Source organism: Haliotis rufescens, unplaced genomic scaffold (assembly GCF_023055435.1).
Source record: "Haliotis rufescens isolate VD_foot unplaced genomic scaffold, xgHalRufe1.0.p SCAF_4, whole genome shotgun sequence".
Classification (NCBI taxonomy): Eukaryota; Metazoa; Mollusca; class Gastropoda; order Lepetellida; family Haliotidae; genus Haliotis; species Haliotis rufescens.
Genome location: NW_025964112.1, coordinates 30,839,988 through 30,852,753, shown reverse-complemented (window position 1 = coordinate 30,852,753; position 12,766 = coordinate 30,839,988). Strand labels below are relative to the sequence as shown.

The 12,766-nt window shown below is 41.0% G+C and overlaps 1 protein-coding gene across 4 annotated transcripts in view; it reads right to left on the bottom strand.

The window, feature by feature from the left end:
* The window catches only part of LOC124149544 (protein Wnt-10a-like), a 216,016-nt gene that overhangs the window by 14,098 nt on the left and 189,152 nt on the right, over positions 1-12,766 (bottom strand). For 3 of the 4 annotated variants that reach the window (XM_048381778.1, XM_046521221.2, XM_046521223.2), the window contains exon 2: positions 6,019-6,451. In XM_048381778.1, coding sequence (XP_048237735.1) covers positions 6,019-6,068 — 50 coding nt within the window. In that variant the 5' untranslated portion in view covers positions 6,069-6,451. Of the gene's footprint in view, positions 1-6,018; positions 6,452-11,448; positions 11,698-12,766 lie in introns of those variants that run through there. The other variant, XM_046521222.2, reaches the window with a different exon arrangement.

Sequence of the window (12,766 nt, the reverse complement as noted above, 5' to 3'; positions counted from 1 at the left end):
GGGGGAAAAATCCTGTTCACCATAAAAAAGATCAAATGAAATTGCCATAGTTTTCAGAATCATACATGATAATCACATGTACAGAAAGACGATGATATTGCATGTGCATCCTGGTCAGTGCATACATAAAATCCCATGAGTAAGAAATTCACCACACATTCACTTTACACGTGGTACCGAGTCCATTCAAACACAGAGTAAATCGTTGAAGTGTTTTAACTGTGAAAATCAAAAATGCTGACGGCCAAACGTCGTAAACGTTATGCCACGCCTATCTGAAAATGAACTGTTGCGTTCAATTGGAATCCTTGGAACCGCAATTGAACAAAACGTGGTTGCTAGGCGTTTTGCATCTTCCCGATTTTAGGCTTTGATACAGGCGAGTGGACACGCATGCCTTGGGAAGATGGGCGTTTTGGTATTCATATTAAATACAGTCACTCTGAGTTCGATACCAACAGACTGTCAACACCAGGTACCGATCACGTCCTCGTCCAGAGGCAGGATAATCCTAATCGTCTGGTTCACCTTTGAAATCGGGCAACTTTGTCAGCCCGACGTATCCCTGGTCTACGTCCGAATAGTGCAAGGTCTGTGCGGAATCGTTTACGAGAGAATACCCCCCGACGACGACGTACGTCCAAGTTTGCTGCCATGTCACCGAGCTGCACTCAGGCTCGGGTCACAGGACTGGAGGTTAGCCCTCTTCCAGGTTTCATCTTAACAACAGTAATGACGGTCAGCGTGTTTACCGACGTCGGATACTTCCTACTCATGGACGTGTCACCACGTGACAGCAAGACAATGCACGCCCTCTGGTTGCACGTGTGGTCACAAACTTTATATGGACAACAGGACATCCCCACACTCCCTTGGCCTGCTGTTTTGCCAGATCTGTCGCCCATCGAACATGTGTAGGATTAAATGAACCGTCGTTTACGCCAGCTTCCAAAGCAACCGCTGTCGTTGGTCCTGCAGCCGCAGTCCTTGGTACAGATGTGGAAGGACATCCCACAGGCCGTCCTCAACCATCTTGTTTCATCAATGAGGCGCCATTGTCAAGCTTCTGTCACTTATGGTGATGGTCATACCATACACTGACTTGTGACCTGACATACGACCCCATGCCGACATGAGTTGACACTGCCATGAGGAATTTGTTACATGGACATCAATATATTTTTCTGTTGCCAAACCATTCTTTCTTTGCGTTTATTTAATACTCCCCATAACAGTCAGTAATACATTGGAACTTTTCCACCTAGTATATATAACACGAAACGTTTAAAGACTCCCCTTCTGTATTACATTCAATGAACAAGTCGCATTCCTTCTTCGCCAGATATAAATATCGCCTGCATGTTTAGGTACCTCGGTGATACAGAGGGTGCGGCAAGCCTGTGCGTTGCCATAGTCGAATCATTAGCACGCCGAATAAATGAAGGGGAAAATTGAAAACATAAAGCCATTCCTTGCAGATGCAGTACTCTAAGTGCGTAGACAACAGCGTAATATGATGAGGGTATAAAACCTTCTGATGCGTTTAATGCTATTTCATTCAACTAGCAATTAATCGCCAAAATATACCGACAGACTCATATATGTTTCCCGTACCATTTGGCCGTGGGACGTACACGCCTGTGTGTCACCTGTGTCTCTGTCTGATCGGCGTCCATCCGCTTCACCTAATAAGAGAGGTACAAGTGATCAGGTGGTCTGTGTCTGCTATGCTCGACTGGGTTACTCAAATTAGATGATGTGGTTATGAAAGAGCCCACTCCTGAATTGTTGAGGGGTTACCCGAGGATCCAAAAACAACACAAACATACATGCTAGCAATACTTGATATCTTTACAGCATTATTTACAATGTTTTGTATGTTTGTAGGATCATATGCATAACCTCCATACACTCATATTTCGGTGTATTTACATGCCGATGCATTTGTTCAGGATAAATGTCTATTCCCAATCACCAAGCAGCTGAGACACATGGTCAAGTTTGAATCTTATTAATAAGATTGCATCATTTACGCTGAAATATATATCACAACGCCACAAATTTTGTATTTTGGTTAAACTATATTAAAAATCATTTGTTTTAGGTTACAGCCTACCTAATGTTTTTGCGAACCCTCGCGGGTATGATATAAATTGAATTGTTACAACATTTAAGATTCGAATACAGGAATACAGCTTATCAATGTCAGTCGTTATTCCCGTGGCGAGAACACAGGAATATAGCTGTATATCACCGTGGCGAGAACACGAGAATGCAGCTGTATGTCACTGTGGCGTGAACAGAGGAATACAGCTGTATATTACCGTGGCGAGAACACAGGAATACAGCTTTATATCACTGTGGCGTGAACAGAGGCATACAGCTGTATATTACCGTGGCGAGAACAGAGGAATACAGCTGTATATTACCGTGGCGAGAACACAGGAATACAGCTGTATATTACTGTGGCGAGAACAGAGGAATACAGCTGTATATTACCGTGGCGAGAACACAGGAATACAGATTTATATCACTGTGGCGTGAACAGAGGCATACAGCTGTATATTACCGTGGCGAGAACACAGGAATACAGATGTTTATTACCCACGTGGTGAAGATACAGTTGGTAAGATACTAAATCCGTCGCACGTGTGTCGTACAAGGTTGACCGTGTTTTATTCATTTTGATTGGATAACCGTGACTTCTGCCACACCGGGACTACTTTTTTCATTCATGAAAAAATCGCGAGACGTCATTCATTTTGCAACTACAAGACAGAACTGAAGCAATCTCATGAGAGCAAGAGATATTTACAAACACTTTATTAAACCAAACAAAATAGTCACACGCTTGAAATTCGTTTTGCATTCTATATAAGTTATGCATAGAGCTTCTACAGACATACTATATTCGAGCTATATCCATTTACAATGTACGACTACCGATTAATAGATCGAGGGTCCCCATGAGCGTGACGCACCCGACTTTCGCAACTTTCAATTTGATTTAACGTAAAAGGATAAGCGTAGTGAAGTGAAATCAGTTTAAACTATCTGGACAGATATCTAGACTTACTTGGGATGATCCGGTTGTGCCATCAGTGTCCCCTCCGAAACGTATTTTGTGGCACTGTTACGACCAGATCACTCAAAGTGAAAATGTCCAATACAAATCATTCGAAAACTCCGTAGAAGTGTGTCTGACTTCTGATCATGTGGCCCAAAATATCCCAAATGTGAACAATCACATTCCCTATCTCTAGCGTAAGACGCTGCGAGTAAATCACTGTTGTCTTTTCTTATTCCCGTGGTGACCTTGCCCTTCGATCGTTTGAAGCTGTCACTGACATGCACGCAGACCTGAGTTGGTTGATTTTCACGTCTTCAGTATAGGGTGTTACAGTTAACACGAATGTCTTTGGCGAACACTCTGATTTCCCTCTCCCAAAATGGTACGGACATGATATTAATTCAGCTGATAGATCAAGAAATCCGAACCATTTTGATTGCACAGCCGGGACACCGGCAGTGCAAGTGACCGACTGTTGGTTCGATTTTCAAAGCGCGGCGCTAATGTGACTTTTCAAATTTTCTTATAGGTGTCCTGCGTACTAACAACATTGCGCTTGAAGTATTCTCTACATATTACCGTGGCGAGAACACTGGAATACAGCTTAATAATGTCAATCGTTATTATCGTGTCTGGAGCACAGGAATACAGCTGTATATTACCGTGGCGAGAACACAGGAGTACAACTGTATATTACTGTGACGAGAACACAGGAAAACAGCTTTATATCACCGTGGTGAGAACACAGGAATATAGCTGTATATTACCGTGACGAGAACACAAAAATACAGCTTACCAATGTCAGTCCATATCCCTGTGTCGAGAACACAGGAATACAGCTGTATATTACTGTGGCGAGAACACAGGAATGCAGCTGTATATTACTGTGGCGAGAACACAGGAATACAGCTGTATATTAATGTGGCGAGGACACAAGAATGCAGCTGTATGTCACTGAGGCGAGAACACAGGAATACAGCTGTTCTGCCTCAGTCCGTATTACCATGATTCGCACCACGGAGTGCAATTTATCAGCGTCAACCCATATTACCGCGGGTTTCTGGAAACAACTCGGAACGGCATACTAGCAAAGGTGGCTACTCTAGTCAAATCCAATGAAAAATCAGATTCATCAACAACACTTGTCACAACAGTTGCTAACATGTGAACATCCCACAGTAAGTCAGAGAGACCTACATAGCTCAGATAAATTGCTAGCGTCATATCATAGTTTGAGGTAAAGGTTTCCAAATATGTCCACACGGAAATGTGAATAATTGACGAGCTTTGAGAAATATCATCTTGGAGATTGCATCAACTACAGCCAGTGTATATCAGTGGCAGTCAGCAGATAACAGTAAAATAAACAGGGGATAATGGAGATAAGTGCTCCATGGAAAAGCTGTGACAGCCCCCAACACTAGTATAGTATTGTGACGTATACACCTCTATTTCACTTTGGCAAGAAATAGACGTCTCGCACATATATATGCAGCTTTTATGTCAGCAGGTGCTTCCCTGTTGACTGATGTACTGCCGGCTCTACCAAACACTCAGACACGCGTGTAGACACATGAATTGACAGCCCTAATGTTTCTGTCGCAAGACACACTTGCTATCAGTTTATCTGGAAACGTCCCTTGTCGCGGCAGCAGTCACTGATCAAAAGATCTGCATACTCATAGTTCTAGAACTGCCACCGTGCCGGGACAACTACCCCGAATAATAATTGTTTGAATTATGCATCTCTCTAAACGATAGATTAAAAAGTGCATGGATTACACGATGTTAACTATCCAACCCCAATACAAAGTGACAAGCAAGGTTACTTGGCTTTACATGAACTTGGATGGATCCAGTGACAAATGTGAATCTGAGCTACATATCCCCACGAATAGGACTAAACACTTGTCGTGACAGCAGTAACGTAATGCCTTTGTGATAAGATATATAGTCTTTGGGATATTGTGTGTAGGTTTGCAGTCCTACATCTTGTGGAAGCAGGCAATATTGCATTCTGTCGGAAGTAGTTCAGTTCCATTATTATGAATGAAATGGATGGTGTGTTCTCAAGTGAGAGGTGTTAGGTGATGCGACACACCTGGAGCACACTATTGGGTCATCATGATGGTATTGCCTTATTACAAACCAGCATTATCTATATCTAGCACGCCATATTATAAAAGAGTCAACATGCTGGTATGTCTCATCACAAGCCATTATTATCTAGCACGTGGTATTATAACATAGTCAACATTGTCTTATTACAAGCCATTATGATCCAGCACGTGGTATTATAACAGAGTAATGATGCTGCTATGTCTCACCACAAGCCATTATTAACTAGCACGTGGTATTATAAGGGGTCATTTTGCCGGCATCGTCTCATTTCAAGCCAGAACTTTCTAGCACGTGATTACAAGCCAGTACTATATGGATCGGTGTTGGGACGGGTTGTACTGTGTTGATATGTGACAGCTATATAATGCTCCATGCTGGTATTTTTTCATACGGTGAGATCGCACTGTGTAAACATCGATATAAATAATATCATGATTATACAGCACTATAATGAACTTATATACCTAATAAGGGTGCATACTACATATCATTTTATGATTCATTGAATGCGTTAATGAATCACTAGGTTCGACCTAGATACATATATAGAGTAGGATTAAGCGGGGCAATGATGGTTATGTAACTGTATGAGTGCGTAGAACGGCTATATAGGTTAATGGTCCGTTGTTACAAATAACAGTGTGATCATGGGAACAAAGATGATCCGAGTGTTTGGCTGGTTATATGGCCATTCTATTGGCAAGCGTTAAACGGGGAGATGTGTGGGTCTGTTAAAGCGCTTTTAACGATAAATTACGCATCGTAAAAGAAGTTATTATGGCTTGTCTGGAGTTTTTCAGACGTTAGATTGACTTGCGAGTACTTACCCCATGCTTGGTAGAGATAGAAGGAGTCCTAGGAAGACGAGGGCGGTCATAGTTAACCATAGATAGCCGCGGCTACAGTGTGGGGGCACGCGGGGGTGCTTGCCTCCATCCCCAGGGTGGCCAGGAAGGGGACACAACTCTCACAGGCAGCTCCTCCCCCCGACACCCGACATCTCTACCCTATGATAAACACTCAGTCCGCTCACGCTATGATGGAGTTTTTTCCACTAAAGAATTCTAACTTTTGTGCAAAAAGATTAAATCCGTATCTTTACTTTGTGTGAAGACTTGATTTCGCTGCCACTGAACTGAATCTGATACAAGTTGGTATGCTGCTATACAGCAGTAGACGAGGGAATCCCCACTGATGAAGCGAGTATCTGCAATAATCCGCCTCTCTCCACACCTTGCCCGCGCCGCGTCTCTCGCCCAGCTGAAAGTAGAAGAAGTACTATATTTAGTGGGTGGAGAGTAAGAGAGAGGGAGAGAGGAGGGAGAGGACGGCGAAATCAGGACACGAGTGGGTTGTTCTGCCCGCTATCAGTGAATATGATCCCCCTGTGCCGCATAATTACCCCATTCTAATTGTCCTCGCGACTACCCCAAGGTAAAAACGCACGTGTTGCGACTTGGGAAGACATAAAGGTGGAAATTTTATCATCTTGATATTTTACATCAGAGAGAAATGTATATCCTGACTTGGCTACATAAATATATAAACAGTCAAGGGCTATGTGTTGACGAACAAACTCTGATCAAGGCAACATCAAGGCTTTCCTATATTATGACAGCTTTGTAAACAAGCGTTACACAGTTGATTGTGGTGTATGCTGCACTTCCTGTTAAAATATTAACTTAAACGATATGGGAGTACACCGCTGTTTGGGGATGCGCTGACTGCACTTGGCGACCTCCCCACAACTGCCCTTTTCAACATCACCAAATCCAGTGTTCTCCTTCCCACTCGTCAACCACCAGTTGTATTGGCTTCCTTACAGAAGTCTCCATCGCTGTGCACGGCGACAAAGGTTTGCTTTAAATGAAAGTCACGAATAGAAAAGGCGTGAGCACTGTCTCCACTATAGCTAGGATACAACAAACAATGTATCCACTGTACTTGGGATACAACAAGCACTGTGTCCACTATAGCTGGGATACAACACGCACTGTCTCCACTGTAGTTGGGATAAAACACGTACTGTCTCCACTGTAGTTGGGATAAAACACGTACTGTCTCCACTGTACTTGGGATACAACCAGCAATAGCTGGGATACAACACGCACCGTCTCAATTATAGCTAGGATACAACAAGCAATGTCTCCACTGTAGCTAGGATACAACAAGCAATGTCTCCACTGTAGCTAGGATACAACAAGCAATGTCTCCACTGTAGCTAGGATACAACAAGCAATGTATCCACTGTAGCTAGGATACAACAAGCAATGTCTCCACTGTAGCTAGGATACAACAAGCAATGTCTCCACTGTAGCTAGGATACAACAAGCAATGTCTCCACTGTAGCTAGGATACAACAAGCAATGTCTCCACTGTAGCTAGGATACAACAAGCAATGTATCCACTGTAGCTAGGATACAACAAGCAATGTCTCCACTGTAGCTAGGATACAACAAGCAATGTCTCCACTGTAGCTAGGATACAACAAGCAATGTCTCAAGTGTAGCTAGGATACAACAAGCAATGTCTCCACTGTAGCTAGGATACAACAAGCAATGTCTCCACTGTAGCTAGGATACAACAAGCAATGTCTCCACTGTAGCTAGGATACAACAAGCAATGTCTCCACTATAGTTGGGATACAACACGCACGGTCTCCATTATAGCTAGGATACAACAAGCAATGTCTCCACTATAGTTGGGATACAACACGCACGGTCTCCATTATAGCTAGGATACAACAAGCAATGTTTCCACTATAGTTGGGAGACAGCAAGCAATGTCTCCACTGTAGTAAGGTTACAACAAGCAATGTCTCCACTATAGTTGGAAGACAATCAGCACTGTCTATGTAATAGAAGAAATTTCGTAATAATGAGCGATGTAAGTAAATAATGTCTCCACTATAGCTAGGATACAACAAGCAATGTCTCCACTACAGCTAGGATACAACAAGCAATGTCTCCACTACAGCTAGGATACAACAAGCAATGTCTCCACTATAGCTAGGATACAACCAGCACTGTCTATGTAATAGAAGAAATTTCGTAATAATGAGCGATGTAAGTAAATAAGAGACCGAACAGACATGGTTAAAAAAATATTCTGACGCGTAGTATGTTTAAATAAAGAAGTATCTGCTTTTGTAGCTATAGCTGAATAAATATCTAATTCTCATACAAAAGCCTAATGATATATGGTCGGTCGCTTATACATGAAGGATTTAAGAAATGTAATCATTTTGTTACAGTGAGCAATGTAAGTATAAATATTGCAAAGTTGAAATCGTGTAAAAGTTAGTCACAGTGAGAAATTTTAGTGATGTATTTGGCGTTTAAGAGATGTAACAATGTCATCAAAGTAAGTGAACAATGCAGAGAGAATGTAAGCTATGAAATAATTTCCTCTTGGTGAAGAGTGTAAGTAAATAATACAGAAAGAGGTCGAGAAACGTACTTAGTTGAGAAATGTAAGTAAATAATGCAGAAAGTGTTATCAGGAGATGACATATCCCCCCGGTCTAGTGCAATCCGGAAATGGATATTTACTACTTATACCAAACTTTTGGTTAATTGCTATTGGGTACCTTCAGTTCAGTGGAGAAACAAATAATGCTGTTCCCAAATCATCACAAGGCACCAGTTCACCACTAGAATGATCTGTATAGCACGTTTTAGCAAGTAATATCCAACTGTTCTGTTCCGGAAACGAGCACTTCCCTTGTTTTCAGTCAGGTCCAACATAAACAGTCATGAAAACATTGAGAAAAAAAAAAAAAAAAAAAATCTCAAATCATCAAAGGGCACAAGATTCCCACTCGACTGATCTATATAGAAAGTTGCAACGGACAGCTGACGGACGGACGGATATGCTGATCGCTATATCCGTTTTTTTCAAACCGGGAGGGATAAAAATGTACAAATACATGAAATAGTCTGAAAAAGGCGATGTAATAATTTCATCACAGTGAGCAACATAAGGAAATAATGCACAGGGAGTTTAAAAAATGTAATACGTTCGTCACGGCGAGAAATGTAAGTAAACAATGCAAATAGTTCAAGATATGTAATAACTTATTCACAGTTAACAATGTAGGTAAATGTTGCATAAATAATTTCGTTGTAGTCAGCAATGTGAACAAATAATGCAGAGAGTATAAAGAAACGAAATAATTTTGTCATAGTGAGCAATGTGAGTAAATATTGAAGAGAATATAATTAAAAATGATAATTTAGTTACAGTGAAAAATGTAGGTAAATAATGCAGAAAGTTGAATAAATGTAATAATTCCGTAAAAATGAGCAATGCAAAAACATTATTCAGAGAGTGTGATGAAACGCAATAATTTTAGCAATTTGAACAATGTAAGCAAATAACACAGAGATTATAGAGTGATATAATAATTTTATAATGATGGACAATGTAAGCAAATAACACAGAAATAATAGAGTGATGCAATAATTTTATCATGGTGAACAGTGTAAGTAAATAACACAGAGATAATAGAGCGATGTAATAATTTTATCATGGTGAGCAATGTAAGTAAATAGAGGTTATTTCATGTGTCGAGTGAAATTTCATGTTTGTCTCATCGAGTGACGAGATCCTATATATTATATACTTTTTGTGTAGGAAAATTATTATTTTTCATGTGTGAAACCCTGACAGAAGTTCCAAGTTTCCAAATCATAAAAAAATAATAAAAAATAATTGAGGTCACTACAATTCTTTATCATACACTACATTTCATAAGTAACTTCCCCTAGTTTCGCGAAATTTTCTCGCCACTATTGCGGCACTAACGCGAAATTATCGCGCCACTTTCGAGACACTTTCGCGCAATTTTCGCGATAACATTTAACAAGATTGCGGCACTTTCGCGACACTTTCGCGACACTTTCACGGCACTTTCGACACACTTTCACATCGCGCCATTTCCGAGTCACTTTCGCGATACTTTCACGGCACTATCACGAACGTATAGCGAAATAGTTTTGTGATACAGGGCAAGTGACTTTTGAAATGGAGTGTACATTTGGATATGATTATATACAAAATCAACTTCAACAAAACATATTCTTGAAAGCTACGAGACCGCTGTTGGAAGCGAAGGAATACACGCTGGCCAAGTAACAGAAAATGGTGCTTTGCAGAACGAACAGTTTCGATTGACGAGTTGAAAGAGAACTTTACAGTTTATCACGAAACATATTTAAGAGAATAACAAACGCGAAGAAGCGATATTTAATCCATAAATGACCATGTGTCATTATTTTGCCTTTTCAATGTTGAACTAACGTAAAAAGGAAGTCAACAGTGTGTGTACGGGCTGAACACTTACGATAAAGGGATACAATTTGTAGGGAGGTGGCTCTTGTAAAACATAGGTCCGTCAAAGTGAAAGACAAAGTGTTATGTTCACTGCAGTGAAAAATCAAGTGTTATGTTCACTGAAGTGAAAGATCAAGTGTTATGTTCACTGCAGTGAAAGATCAAGTGTTATGTTCACTGCAGTGAAAGATCAAGTGTTATGTTCACTGCAGTGAAAGACCAAGTGAGCAATGTAATGTAAGTAAATAATGTAGAGAGAATAGGAATGAAATAAGTGCGGCACAGTGAGCAACGTAAGTGAACAATGAAAACAGTTAAAAAAAATGTAAGCCCGTCAGTGAATAGATGTTCTTTTTGAGATTTCAATATTTTGTTGGTGTATAGTATTATTAATGATATCAACGACTTTGCAGGCTTCGTTCCTGAACATCAGGGCAATTGTAATGTTCTTGTATTCGGATCAGTGTGTATTGAGGTACAGTACATCGTATGTTTATGTGGTAAATAGCTGAACACCACTACGGCAGTGTTTGGACCCCAAACGACAAATTAATTCCAATGATGTTATAATCCTAGTCAGCAAGTAGATCATTTAAAAGTTATGTAACGCTAGAGCCAGATTCCAGAGCGAATACAACTTTGGTTAAGTGATGTCACTAGTAAATGTGGAACATAGGTAAGCACCACATGATATAAACTATGGAGTAGTAACAATACCCTGTGAACAAAATCGCATCTTGAGCTGCATCGGTAAAACTGACGAACATAAGGATCGTTTCTGCGTGACTAGCACATGCAACAACATAGAATATTCAATGTAATATGCGTTGTTAATTTGCATTTGACTCGACGTTGACTCGAAAGGATTGTTGTCATGAAGTCGTTGGTAGACAGCTACGTATCAATAAAAAATATTACTGTACCAGAGTGACCTCCTCACTCGTCTCCACATTCCCTGAACCAAACGTCGTAACTGCTGTTGTGGTGCCTCACTTTGACAACCACACATTGCAACATCTCGGCCAGTTTTTAATGACGACAACGTTCTTCATAAAGCACTTCGTTGGTAATTGTTTGCAGCAAAAAGAGATGACGCTGTTTTTAGTCTGCACTTAGCCCCGATATGATCCCTCTCAAACTTGGGACGCAAAGACACCCTCTGGCGCAGAACCTCCAGGAAGAAAGTACAAAGTCTCACTAGGAATGGCAGCAACTGCCTCAACAGCAGTTACAACGTTTAGTTAGAGAATGTGGAAATGAGTGGAACAGGTCATTCGTGCACGAGGTGCTTACACCCAACAAACATTTATTATAATACATTTGCATTTTAGAACAACCTGAAAAGGATGAACCAGTACGTAACCTATTCGTACAAAGTCGACCAAATGACCAAAGAGAGTGTAAATTGGCCAAAGAGATCTCAATATCCATCCATACATCCGTACACAGGCCTATACCTAGACACACAATACTTTTGTGTTAACAGATATGTACTTGACCTATAACGATGAACCATGTGATATAATTATTCAGATAACAATGGCTCTATACAATACTTATAAAATAATCTCCTGGAAACTTACTAGTGAACTACTCCTTGTTGTGGACCAAACAAAACAGATGTTGGAATACACGTCAGCCAACGCATTAACATATTCCAACACAACCATTGGCATCCGTAGTTTACCAGGAAGGTACTGTTCATGTGATGGTATCCCAACTCTCTCAATATGCATGTGTCACGCTGAAGGAGATACTCTCCCTACATACACCTGTAGTGCTGAAGTGGATACCCTCCCTACATACACCTGTAGTGCTGAAGTAGTTACCCCCCCCCCCCTACATACACCTGTAGTGCTGAAGTAGATACTCTCCCTACATACACCTGTAGTGCTGAAGTAGATACTCCCCCTACATACACCTGTGGTGCTGAAGTGGATACCCTCCCTACATACACATGTAGTGCTGAAGAAGATACTCTCCCTACATACACATGTAGTGCTGAAGTAGATACTCTCCCTATATTCACATGTAGTGCTGAAGTAGATACTCTCCCTACATACACCTGTAGTGCTGAAGTAGATACTCTCCCTACATACACATGTAGTGCTGAATTGGAATACCCTCCCTACATACACCTGTAGTGCTGAAGTAGATACTCTCCCTACATACACCTGTAGTGCTGAAGTAGATACTCTCCCTACATACACCTGTAGTACTGAAGTGGATACCCTCCCTACA